This window comes from Apteryx rowi, unplaced genomic scaffold, assembly GCF_003343035.1.
Source record: "Apteryx rowi isolate R43461 unplaced genomic scaffold, aptRow1 scaffold_707, whole genome shotgun sequence".
NCBI classification, from domain to species: domain Eukaryota; kingdom Metazoa; phylum Chordata; class Aves; order Apterygiformes; family Apterygidae; genus Apteryx; species Apteryx rowi.
In genome coordinates, this window is record NW_020450991.1 from 146,382 (window position 1) to 160,147 (window position 13,766).

The 13,766-nt window shown below is 40.0% G+C and overlaps 1 protein-coding gene across 1 annotated transcript in view; it reads left to right on the top strand.

Moving 5' to 3' along the window:
* Positions 1 to 2,186: 2,186 nt before the first annotated feature.
* The window catches only part of LOC112976195 (hyaluronan and proteoglycan link protein 1), a 33,002-nt gene continuing 21,422 nt past the window's right edge, over positions 2,187 to 13,766 (top strand). The window contains exon 1 of the mRNA XM_026087165.1: positions 2,187 to 2,286. Coding sequence (XP_025942950.1) covers positions 2,187 to 2,286 — 100 coding nt within the window. The remainder of the gene's footprint in view (positions 2,287 to 13,766) is intronic.

A 13,766-nucleotide genomic window follows, 5' to 3' on the forward strand; every position in this document is an offset into this window, starting at 1 on the left:
CTTGGTGGATTCCCAGACCCTGCACACACAGCTTAGGGAAGCAGGAGATGCTGTCCCCAAAAACGGCAGTACTATCTGTCAGTTGGTTTGGGGGATGGTTCTCACTACCACCATCAAAAAGAGCAGGCTTACAGGAGGAGGGTAGAGCCAAAGTGTTAATGAGCAACTAAGGCACCCTCGGAGCAGGCATTAGAGCCCCTGCCAGCCTTATTCCTTCCCAGCTTGTGTTGACTTAGCACAGCCTAGTTCACTGCAGAACAGCAGCAGCTTCGCAGTGCTCAGGGCCTTTTGGAGCCAGCGTGGGCTCAAAGCTGGAGACTGGAATGCAAACAGAAGGACCTTCATGTAAGCATTGCATGGTCTGCTTCAAAATCAAAACTGCTTTGTGAACCAAGCTATTTTTGAACAAGTAACGCTCTCCCTCACCAAAAAAAAAAAAAAAAAGTTTAATCCTTAGCAGAAAGAAAGAAAGAAAGAAAGAAAGAAACTGGAGCATTTTTCCCTCTTAGACAAAATGTATCAGGTGCCTAGTGTGGGATGTATGTCCCAACACATGGACACTCTGCTCTGTCTTGAGCCAGTGTGCTGACAGTCCAGCAAGGAAAGAAGAACACCTTGTTGCACTTGCGTGCACCCTCCAGTCCCTGCAAACTCAGGCTGATGTGCTCTAGAGGGAGCCACATCTGTCCTTGTTCTGTGAAATGGAGGTCATCAGGCTGCCAAGCTTTTCAGGAAAGAGGGAGTGTCTGGAGAGCCTTGGGTTACTGAGTGTGGACCACCTGGAAAATAGCATGCAGCCATCACTTGTCCTACCTCTAGATACTCCACAATAAGGGATGCTGAATTGACTTTGGACTCTCACCCAAGCTCTTTTGAAGAAATGGAAGGGCAGGCAAGTAACATGCATGTTCTTCTATGAAAAAAATGACAAAATGACAATAGCATTTGTGCCTTGTAGCCCATAACAGAGATGGGTTCAGATTACAATATTTGGATCTTGATTTAAAACACATAGAGGTTTGAATACATTTAGGGATAGAGGTTGTTTGCAAAGCTGAGATCCTGAAGCAGGTTCTGACCAAGAGTACCCTGCAATTTTGACAGCTCTAGCTCTGTTAGAGGCAAAAGAGGAATGTAAACCTCTCTGTGCACTAGAAAGAAAGCATACTAACAATTCCGACACTATCTGAAGATTGGGGAAAAAATCCAGTCTCTTGAAAGGCAAAGTTGGGAAATAACTGCCATTTATAAAAGCGATTGCTATAAAACACACATCAGATTGAAAGTTCTTGTATTTTATGCCTTCTTATCTATTTCAGGTCTACRTTTGCCTAATTACTACTCAGAGGCTGGCAGAGATTTTCCCTGCAGTGCTCAGCTCTGCTGACTGCAGAGACCCTACCTGGCATGCTAAGTTAGTGCGTCAGCATTCTAGGCAGAAATGAATGAAAAATCAATCAGGGCAACTGCAGTGGTAGCATATACAACTCTAACCTACTTTGTGCGTGGTTTCCAACATTTCACTGTATACTTAGGCATCCTTTAAAATGGTAAGTGGATCTGAAATAAAATAGACCTTTATGATCAGCCTGAGAAATGTTTTGTCATCTTTACTGCTTAGATCAAGCAAACTTACCACCCTGACTGCTAAGTTCGCTTGCAATCTTTATTAAAATGTCAAAACCTATGCCAAAATTGTTTTAATCCTAGAAATCTATCAATCATGATCAGATTGCATCATACAGTAAATACAGACATAGTGATAGCTTTAGATCATTTTAACTGTATTAGCAGACCAGATTTACAGTACCTTTGGAAAAGCAAAAGTACACTAGAACAGTTTTCTGAAACACCAGTATTGCTTACATATGGTCTTGCAAGGAGTTTGGTTTGTGCATATTTGTGTGTATGCTTTTATTCTTTCATGTTGTATTTCTGCATAGACAGAGTTAAATATTGATTCCCAGTTTCATTTAATGAAAGTCCATGATAAAAAGGTCCAGTCTTCACGTCTAAAAAATTACTAGCTATTGTAACTTTTTCATCTGAGTGGGTTAAATACCTTGTAGCTGCATTACAAGATCACTAGCTGTAACAAGTTGTGCCGTGCAACATTGTAAAGGTTTCCAAAATTTCACAAGCCTCTCTGATGCCTTCACAGTGAAGAAGATTCTTTGACTGTAAAGATGAGGAGTCTACTTTTTCTGGTGCTGATTTCTATCTGCTGGGCTGAACCTCACTCTGACAACTCAAGTCTGGAGCATGAAAGAATTATTCACATACAAGGTAAGGAAATACAGCTATATCCATGAGAAAATACCAGTATCTTCAGACTGCTGAGGGAGACAAAATTATGTGCTTAATGATCCTTAATTTTTTATTCTGCTGCACTATTTTTTAATGCTATTACTGGAGACTGAACCTTTTGTTTTCTAGTTCTGTTGCATTATTATTATCTCTAAGAAATGTAAAAACATGGAAGTTACGTTGTCTAACAGCACTTAGTCACAACCTTGCAGAGATTACTGAGTAAAGGACAGCATGTCTTAAGATAAAGAAAAAAGCATGCATCCTAAAGTAATAATCAACTGCAATGGATTGAAATACTTTTAGTTTTTCATGGAATATATTTGTTTTAAGAAGACAGTCATATATAAATCTTCATATCATATAAAAATTGCTGCTTATTATTTAACTCAGTACATCTGAGATCTGTTTAAATTGGGCAATTTAAACATGAGGGGGGGGGAAAAAAGTAGCTTACCCCAAAAGAAATGTGTCTGTCCTCATACCTTTATTCATACTAAGTATTATACTGCCCTTCTGCATAATCCTGTTTGGTTCCTTTGAATCCTACAGCTTATAGCTGTACCAGGGTTGGAGTCTGCAGTACAATGCAGCTGTTTTTTCAGTCCCAGCTTCAGTCGTTAAGGGTCATTCTGTATAAGAAAAAACAGAGGATTTATGCAGTAAGGGGAGGCAGAACTAACAGAGATTTTTCTGCCTTCAGTTGTATGTTTACTGAGGCTGCTTAAAATTAATACTGCAAAATTAAGCAGCACAGCATTATTTTTCCATCTCTCTGTCTCTCTTTAAAGTTTGATTCCTTTCTCTTAACAGCTGAAAAACTGTGTTATTTGAGCTTCTTTATAAACATGAATTATAGAGTCAAGGCATGATACTAAGAGAGCCTGAGTGCTTAACAGTCCCAAGAAAGTCACAGAAGTTAAAGGTGCTCTGCACCTATTTAAACAGACATTCAAATTTTCAAGGTCAAATAAAGAATAAAAGACAGCTGGTTTCATTCTAAGGAAACTCACAGTATGAAGGTCAAACAAATGTGTATATCAAAATGAAGACACATCACTTCTGTGAGATGATGAGAAATTTCAAAGCTGACACCTAATGAATGTATAGCTTGCCTTTTCTCAGTATAAAGCTGTTTCTTAACTCTGAATTTTGTTTATCTTTTGGAAGAGGAATTTAGTGCATATAATTAAACCAATTCAAAATTAATTTTCTTTAATCTGTATATCTTAAACTTGCCTAATCAGCAGTTTCTTTTCAAGTCATACAGTTCACTTCTCATTAGTCTTTCAGCGTATGTACAGTGCAGTCTGCAAGTGACTATACTGCTAGATAGTTCAAAACTGATAAAAGTTTCAAGATAGGTCATTCTTTTTATCCATAAAACCTCAGCTCTGAACCTCAAGAGTTTATTCCTTGAAGGAAAGCTGGATAGTGCTTAAAATTGAGCTCTACCATGAGCTTTGAAGATCAGCTGATTCAGGCTCTGAAATGCACAGACCACAAATCAAAAAGAATAAAACAGTTCAGAACTTGGTATTTTTATTATTAATTTTGTACATTCCTCTTTGCACTGTGGAATCACATCAGGCTTGGGATTGCATTCTGCCCAATGCTGCATAAACACATGAGATGAGCTACACCTGGAAAAGAGCTGGAAATCAGGAAAGTCTGTGGAACACGTGTTAGATCCACACAAAATTATTTTACATTATATTAAGGAAGGCAGCACCCCCCCCCCCCCCCCCCCCATGTGCTGCAAGCTTGGGAATACTTTGGAATGACAAAAGGTGCAGAGACTTGTAGTGTAGTCAAGTACAGAGAATTGAAAGGGATCTCCTGAGGCAATGAATTCAGCTGTCTTCTGTCCCCTTTTGCACATCATGTAATCTCCCATTGAATGAGTTTCTTTTTTATACAAGCTGGGTTTCAAATCCCATTACTGAAAAGTAGTTCTAGTCCCTATTCTTCTGACTTAAGAAACACTTCTAATTCTAAATATATATTTGCAGCCATTGTATGGCCTTGTGCTTGCCCTAATATTATTCCTCAGCTTCAGACAACTCTTTTTCTTCTTAGATGTTTACTTTAAAACAGTAATGAGACAACATCGTATCTCCTCACAGCTCTCATTTCAAATTCTTCTCTAACAGTACAACCTCCAGTTGCCTCATGATTTTAGTAGTTCATCCATACACTTGTTCTTGTTTGAATTTGTATTTCTTGAACATGACCAGCTAGAATTGTGGTCGAGATAAGATCTTAGGCTGGCATTGATATTTCTGCCTTTTAGCTAGCAATACTTTGCTTATTAGACCTTGGGATCAGATCTGCCCTCTCCCTGGCCACTCTGCAGTGGTGATCGATAATCTACTGTGACAGACAACATTTAGTAGTCATTCTCCTTCGTTATCACTTGCAATTAACAAGTACAAGATTTAGAGCAGAAATTCTTCATACTAGGTCTTGCGTTCTGTGTTAGATGATATCACACTTTTTCACTCTACTTCTGTCTCCAAATATGCTAAATATATATTCTCCTTTCATCAATGATGCTTAATGACATACAAAAATTTAATCATTCAGAATTCCCATTTATTTTTTAAGGTTAAGTTAATGGAAATATTAAAGAATATCAGTCTCAACACTGATACAGGAGAAAGTCTGTTGGCCTTTCTCTAGGCCAATCACTTATGTTTCAGTCCAAGTAATTGCAGTCTCCCCTCTCCTTACCCACTTAACCAAACACCTATGTTCTCCATCCTATCTAATTTCCCATGTTTCCCATATCAGTTGCTTCCCTAAGCTCCAAGAAGTTCAGTACCTCACATTTCCCTGTCCTTATTACCCATTTTTTCATACAGTTGCTAACAATTAGTCTGACACACTTTTGTAAATGTCTACGGCATTTATCCCACCTTCTAGTGACCTACTCTATCTAATTATTTCTCTCCTTCAACAATTTTTCTTCAAAAGTTGTTCTGAAGTCTTGTTTGCTGCAGAGGTCAGACTAATCCGTTTGTTAATGGCTAAATTATTTTCCTTACATATATATATATTATTTTACTTTTGTCAAGCAACTTATGGTGCCATTCTCAATGTGATAGATCAGCTAATATCTCTGCTGTCAGGTTTGACAGACTAAGTGTCAGTAATGTTAGTATTTGAGCCTGTTTTTCCACCCTTTTCATTCAAACACACTATATTTCCAGAATTCAGCTTTCACCTTTATGCCTTCATTCCATATCAGTGCACTCATTTACATCACACCACCTACCTTCACACCATCAAAACCAACCTTATTAAAAACAGGGAAAAAAAAAAATACTTGGGTGATTTCTGTATTGTGCTTCACCTTTATCTGTATAGTGATTGCACACTCTGAAGTGAACCTGTGCCTGCTTAAAAGACTTCTCTCACTACTGCAGTAAGATCTCTTACAGTCCTTCCTGACACACTTTTGATCCTTATCCTGTTTCATCCTTGCCATCATTTCTTATTTCTTGACAACATATTGTAGCACTGATGTACAGTGCTAGTTCTCACCTTTGTTTTTTTATCCAACTTTCCTGAAGAGCAGACACCTATTAATACTATATTCCAGCCCTGACTGCTACTTCAGCATGTTTCTGTCTACCTTCGCAGTTCTGTGTCAGGAACCAGAAGATCTAATTCCCCCATTCTGCTGCCCTTCTGTTAGTATACAGACTTCTGCTGTCTCTCCCAGACTCAACATTTGCTAAACAGAACAAACAGCATTTCATTGATTATATTGTTCTCTGACTATATTGGCAGATCATATCTTGTCTATCTTTCACCTGTCCCCTCCCTTAAAACGATGGCATCTGTCAGCTTTTCTAAACACCTCTTCTTTATCATCACTCTAGGCATAGATATCTTCTCCTAAATCTTTCCTCTAATTTCTTCACTTAGAGTTTTTCTTATTGGCAATGCCAGTCGCAGTCACAGAGGACTAGCAATCAGTGTATTAGGGAGTGTCCTCCCACAAGACAAGCCCCAGGTTGAACACTTCCCAATCTTTGAACATCTCCCAAAATGCCCTCAAAGCACACTACCTGTGTAGCCTCTGTTGGTCCATTCGTACTAAGAATATGGCAGCACCAGTAGTCCAGACACATGTCAATCAGGTTGAGACTGTCTTTAGGATCCTCTCTAGCCTGAGACTCCCATCTTTCTTACAGGCTTGGTTCTCATGAAGCTTCCATACCTTTCTGTTTTCTCAGTCTGTATGCATATCTCTGATCCTGCTGTCAGTGTAAACTCTAGTTTCTGGGTCTTCCCCTCATAATTCAAAGAGCCAGAGCATCGTTCAGAGATAAGAAGATTCTTCTGTAGGTTGCCATTCTGCAAAATAAACAAAAAGTTGACTCAGCTATCACAGTAATTGCCAACTTAATTTCTTGAAGGTGGTAGGAGTCTTTAACATATGTCTCTAATTCATTCAAGATTTAAAATACAGCAAGAAAGGCCGGGGAAGAGAATACAAAGTTTGGTATGGGAAGGACCAAACTTTATCTTTTCCTTGAATATCAGTGAATTTATTATGTAGTTTTTCTTTACTTTTCAGATGCAAGACACACCCTTCTAGCCTCTCAAGAACCTTCTATGCCTGTATATTTATACATACCAAAAATATTACAACATGGACCGAGAAGAAAACTTTCTAATAATGTCCTATGGGAAAAAAAGAAAGTTAAATCCATTAATCAGTAACAAAAATGGATGAAATTTCCACCTGTATTGCTCTGCATGATGATGAATTTTATGCACCATCCACCTCTCTTTCTTCAAAACAAGACAGAACCAGTAGGGAGAATGAAGTTGCCTAGAGTTTCTTGACTTACGAAAAACATGATATTAGAGTAGAGGTACTACTAACCTGACCTCATACACTAATTCTGACATTCCCAAGACTCATGCTTTGCCTCTTTCCTTCTATCTTTCTTCCTTTGCTCCACCTTACTACATTTTCCCACTTTCTGTGATGTTACCTGTTATTTCTTTCCATTTTCTTGCATTTATTTTTTCCCTTAAAATTTCTCACTACTTTTTTTGCCATTCAGGACACTTTAAATTATCTCATAATCCATCCTGCAGTCTCTTCTCATTGTTGAGCTGCTGGTTTTACATCAGTAAAACTTGTTTTCTTCTTCAGAAATTGTATATATTCACAGCATGTAATGGGAATGTAGGCAAAGAGCAGTCTTACCTCCTGTTGGCACGTTGATTTCATTAAAGGTATTCAGGACTGCATATTCTTGAAGAGACCTTAAATGATGGTTACTAATATATTTTGGTTGTGAAAGACTATTATAGACTGAAATATCTCAAAAAAAAGGATTCACGCTAAACATCAGTTTAAATTATTCTTTTGCCTTCACTTGATGCATGAATCTAATTCCAGATGTGCAACATAGAAAGATAATTCAAGAATTAAAAAAGGTCCACACTGGTTCTATGTGGTATTTTGGTCTTTTCAAATGGTCTTCATGCCATACCACCCCACTAGTGAAGAGCTCCTTCTGTGCAGAAGTACAGGAGCAGTATCATGATTTCCAACCTTTTCATCTTGTTTCCTCTTTTGGGGCACTGCATTTAATCTGACCAACATGTTAGCAAGAGGCACAGAACTGCACAGACTCACTTCTCGAAGTGCGATTATGCTTCTAGGCTGTGAAACACTTCATGTTTAAAACACCTTTCTTTCTTATTTAGGGTAAAGGGGAGTAGTTTAGAAGGCCTGAAGTTTTGTTATTTCCCTGTTGGTTTTATGTACTGTTATGTCTGCGTGACACAAGAATTTAAGCTACTAGGGCCCCTTTAGCAATTTCCCCAGTGTATTACTCAGCGTAAGTAGATAGGATCAGAGGAAAAGTGTTTTACCTCAATCTTGTCATCTCTGTGCTGGAGAGAGAGAGAGAATTTCTCCCCTGCCATTGGTAAAGCAGGTATTTTTAGCAGTACTGTTGTTTGGAACTGTTTAGCTGAACTTCTTAATTAAGATTTATCAGTATCTCTATTATCAGTTGTATGTCAAAACTTAAAAATAATGCATAGAAAATATTTTTTTCCTGACAGATTGGAGGTGGAAACACAGAACTTTGATGCTTATATTTTCTTTCTCATGACATAAACAAAATGAAATTCATACTTGGGCCAAATAAGAACAAACAGTTTTCCTTAGCCATACAAACAATGTTTGTACAAACAGAAGTTTTTAGAATTTTTCCAAAAGCAAAGTAAAAAAGTAGTTAGTTATAAAGTAGTTAGAAAACAAGTAGTGGGAGAAGTAGGTGGAGAAAAGTGTTTGAGTGTGTAATTCTACCTGATTCTCATCCCTTCAGATTCTCTGATTAATACACACACACATATATGTATATCAACATACTACAGTAGCATACATATTATAGCTAGTGGAAGTTATTGTTATCATATAACAGTTATTACTGTTATCAGATTTTTGAATTCTTGAATAGACATAGCAGGATAAGAAAACATGCCACTTCTACAGAATCATCGAGGGTGTCTTAGAATGAGGATTACACTCAGGTCCCAGATAATACTGCAGGAAAGCAAGAAACAACTCTGTGTTTATTTAAAGTAGGATGACAGACAGTGTTATTTAACTAATCTTCTGCTAACTGTGTGGAACATCTAAGGCAATATATGAGTTTTATCTGACAAAAAAAATCCATAAAAACTTTCAAAGAGAAAAAAATAATCTCTGACTTTGATTTTTTTCTTCTAAAATGCACATTTTTTTCCATATGCTGTAATTCTCTCTGTAACTCTTACTCTGTAATTAAAATATGGGAATAATCAAGTTACGTGGCAGGGTCAGTATAAGATTCTGGATAGTTCCAATGGATAAAGTGGCTAAATCTGTTTGACAAGTGTCACAGCTAACAGCCTGACTCTGCCCCTCCACCCCACACTACGTTCCTGGCCTTCAGAACCTGACTTGCCATTACTCTGGAGCACAGAAGCCTGTTAAAAACAAAACAACAACAACAACAACAACAACAACAATCACCCTGAACATGTCCAGCAGTAGAATTTGGAACAAAACCAGTAACCCAGCAGATGATACTAAACTGAGAGCTCTAAGAGCATGAGAAAAATCCATTTACTGTCCTTCTTGAAGTGGGAATCACGCTAAAGTCAACGCAAGGTGCATACAAAGTAATGGTAACAARAACAGCAGTGCTAATTGCATAGCAGTCAGGCAAGGGAGAAGGGGAGGGCAGGTGGAAAATAAAACAAGCTGGTGGCATGCTGCCTCCTGTGCCTTCTTATTTACAGCGGCAAGATATCCTCTGGCCCACAGAGGATATAGATGTGCTCAATTTGGCCCTGCAGAGCAAGAGCAAAGCTGAGCCCTGCAGCAAGCTCCCAGGTCAGTGTTGGTCTGTGGCAGGCTGTGCTGCAGTGTGGGAAAGCGGCTCCTGAGCTGGGTGCTGCCCTGAGCCCCAGACTGCTTCTGGAATGGGAACAAACTCCACTTTAGTTAGCCCAGCTATCTCTGCGTTACATCGCCTTTGTCATCTAACTGCACCAAGATGATCAACAAAAGGCCACAGCCTGTGAGCAAGCCACACCATCAGCAACAAGCCATTTGCCTCAGTTTTGTGCCCCCTGCTTGTGCAGTGATGCCTCCTGCTTCTTGTGAAGAAACAGGAGGCAGGGTCACTACAGACACCAATACAGCTTAGTACCTTCATGCTTGTGGTGATGTCCAACATCCTTCTGACGGTCTCTTCCCAGATCCTTCCCATGGGGGAGCTGCTAACTTAAAAGAGAATCAAAAGACAGAATTGATAACTTGGGAAGCAGGAGTGGAAAAAATATGGCAAATTAGTTACTGGTAGTGGCTGGTTCTGTTATGGAATAGGTATGAGCCAATGAACTCAGAGAGTAACAACAGCTCCACTGCCACCCATCTTACAAGGCAAAATACACCTGGAAGGCTGAAAAACCCACCTACCAAACCATTTCCACCCAGTTCTGACCTCAGAGCTCAGATCAGAACTAGTAACCATGCTATTTCCATCTTCATTCTCAACCAGAAGAAACAGCTGGAGGTTGCCCAGCACGTTCCTCACCATCAGTCCATTATCTGAGGCTCTTCTGTGGCCATGTGCATGGTCTTTCTCATCTACAGAAAAACTCCTGAACAGTCCTGTTCCAGACAACTGTTTAGTGAGGGATTATCTGGTGTTTGCAGAGTTTACAGCTGTTCAGCAGCCAGTTACCTTACAACTTCTCTGATGGTACTTTTGAAGAAAGTAGTTCTCGGAAAAAATAAGTGTTCTCTTCTTTGAGTGATATGCTGGACACTTCAATAACACTTATCCCAACTTTTTTCATCTTGCACTCACCATTTAGATAATCCTGCCCTTCAGATACAAAGATTTTATTCAGAAGGAGCAGTCTATCAGAAACCTGATGAGGGAAGCAGCCAGAAAGCCACTCTGGCAAGCCCTTATAAACATTGTTTACCCCATCTCCTGGGATCAGATCACTGCTTCACAACAGATCATTGCTTTTTGTATGAAAAGAAGTAAGATTCATTCCTCATGTAAGCATTTTACTGCAGTAAGCTGAAATGCTGGGTTCAAGAGCTAAAGGTGTTGGCAGAACTTGCTGCTGAGCAAGGTGGCTGCTGACTCAGTCCTCCCAGAGTGCCAAATGAACGGCCTGGACGGTAGGCAGTGAGGGCACAGCCGAGATGGGCTCACACCTGGGACATACCAGGGACGATTCCAATGGTCAAGGTGCCAAACTTGAACYGTCCACCCATTTCATAACTGCCAACAGGACAAGGATGAAAATATCACTTGATTTATCTCAGCACTTGACACATTTGCACAGCAGCAGACTTCAGTGATACAGGAGCATGGTTTGCAATTCATTCAATGTTTCTTGCACAGAACATGGACAGAATAGTAAAAGCTCTACAAGTAAGCCAAGGAGAATAAACATAAGCATATATGTAGTTGCTGACTGTCACCTTGGGAAAAAGAATGGACTTTGTTAATGGACTGGCATGGCTAAAAGTATGAGGTAAAAAAGCTAGGAATACAGATCAGAAAGAACAGACAAAACTTCTTAAAAGTAGTTACATGCACATTTCCCACTGTTTTACACAATATATTCAACCGTCACATGTAAAAAAAAACAAACAAACAAACCAACCCAGCTTAGAATCAGCCCCCCAGTTCTGAGGGCTTTATTAAGGAATGACACTGTGTTGGCTTCTGGTTTGCTCTGKTTTTTTTTGTTGTTGTTGTTTGGTTTTTTTGAACTCTCTCTCTGTTCACTTCTGAAAGACCAAAACCATTCATTTTGCCATGCTCCCAAAAATATGCAAGTAGGTGAATTTGGCCCTGGTTCTCACTGGCTGCTGGATAATATAGACATTCCTCCTTCTTGCCAAACTCCAGGGTTCTCATTTTTAATCCTGAATTCTTCCTGTCTGCATGTCTTCTAGCCCAATAGCAAACCATGCGGAATACCTCAGTCTGACATCTGCTTTTACTCCAAAGCCAGAGACTCTTCCATCCTCCTCTCCCAGGTCTGGGAGCATCAGCAATGTTATTTGCTGTTCCATTGTCTTACTAGAGAGGGGCATATCATCTCTTGTCTGTAAAAAGAACTGGCTTTTAAAAAAGTTGGGGGGGCAGGGGGAAAGGGTGTTATTTCCAGTTTTATGTCTCCCCTTGAACCTCCAGGGATATAGGCGATGTCCCAGGGTAAGGAAGAACTGTGCTGGTTCCACCCCAGCCCTCCTTCCCAGGCTCCCATCCCCTATGTTCTTCACGTTTATGGAGATATAAACCCAGGTAATAGCAGCTGCGGAAGGACGGAGTAGGTGGGAAGAGCAAGAAGAGAGACACACGACAGCACCAGGATGCCAGTGCTAGCCTCAGTGGTGACAGCACTCTGGGCAGTGCTCCAGGCCTTGCTGGCACCAACTAGCTGTTGTTAGAAAGAGCTAGCATTAGCAGCCTGAGTCACACTCTCCCTCCTCCCTCTCCAATATTTTCCCCTAATATTTATTAGCATGCCTATTTCAGTATTAAAGACACAACATAGTTAAGCTCTGATTCAGATTTCTGGTAATAACCCAAAAGCATAATATTTCCCCTCCCAAGATAGACAGAGGTCTGTGAAATTTCTTTGTCCCCAAAGGAAACAGGGAAAGCAGCAGACAAGCCACCCTGGCTGCTCTGACTTTCTTCCTTCTCCGCTTCATGTGAAAATGGCTGCTCTGCCCCAGAGCACCTCCCTCCCGAGATGCTTCCCTCCGAGGGGGAAAAGCCGTGCTGCTCTCAGAGCACCCAGTCCCTGCCTGAGGAAGGGCAGTGAAGAAGAGGAACAGTTATCTGGTACTAACAGGTACTACATTTGATCTATTTTGTAGTGACAATTTTCACTAAGTAGGGAGGTTTCTCATCCTAGTAAAATAACTTTCAGCACTTAGATTTGTTCATGTTCAAGGAAACTGACTTTCCAGCTATCTATTCCATGCAGATAATAGCAATGATGTTCTTCACATGGCATTTCCTGACAAAGAACTGCACAATTTGGGGTACCTTTTATTCTTAAGCAGAAGCACATTTGAACTCAATGAGCTTGTGTTTGAAATTACCACTCCTGAACACGTTTGCAGGTGACTTAATCATAAAATGCTATATAGCCTGAGGTTTCTGCTGCTTTGTGTAGCCAGCATCAACAGATAGTGAAGTCAAGCATAAACTGTCCATTACAGGGAATGAACATATTTATTTAGCCAGCAGAACAGTCAACAGTCAGAAGCCTGGGACTTTCTGGAGACATATATAAATTACAAGTCTTAACATCTCCCTCCACTCCCCATGGCTGCAGACACACTGTGTGTTTTTGCAGCGCTGTAAACAGACAGCTGATTGGGTCAAATACTGTGTGATGGGCTCATCATTGAAAGATCTGTATCTTCACTGCTTCTCTAACTCAGTCCTTTTTTCCTTCCATCATCCACACCTCTCTGGCTGATAAAATTTTTGCAAGTGCTTCTAGATTTTTGTCCTTTAAATCCAGATTCAAGCCCACTGAAGCTGGCAGAAAACTGCTGTTAGCCTTCAGAGACATCAGGTTGGCCTCTATAGCAACCCACCCTGTTCAGAAAGTTTGCCTTGGCTTCTGCTGAAATCAGTGGGAGCCCAATCGAGCCTCAGACTTGAGAATCACATATCTAGGCAGTTATTGCCATACTGAACACACGTGTAATTACAGTCTTTCTTGGTAATTTGTTACATACAGCAAAGTCAGTAGTTCTGTTCTGGTAAGTGGAGCACTGGTGATTCATTGCCAGTTTTAGCTGGTGTCCCCAGTGATAGAAGACAGCAATATCTACAGAAGCACTGAGCTTGCTAAATCAATTTTGCAAACCATGCATG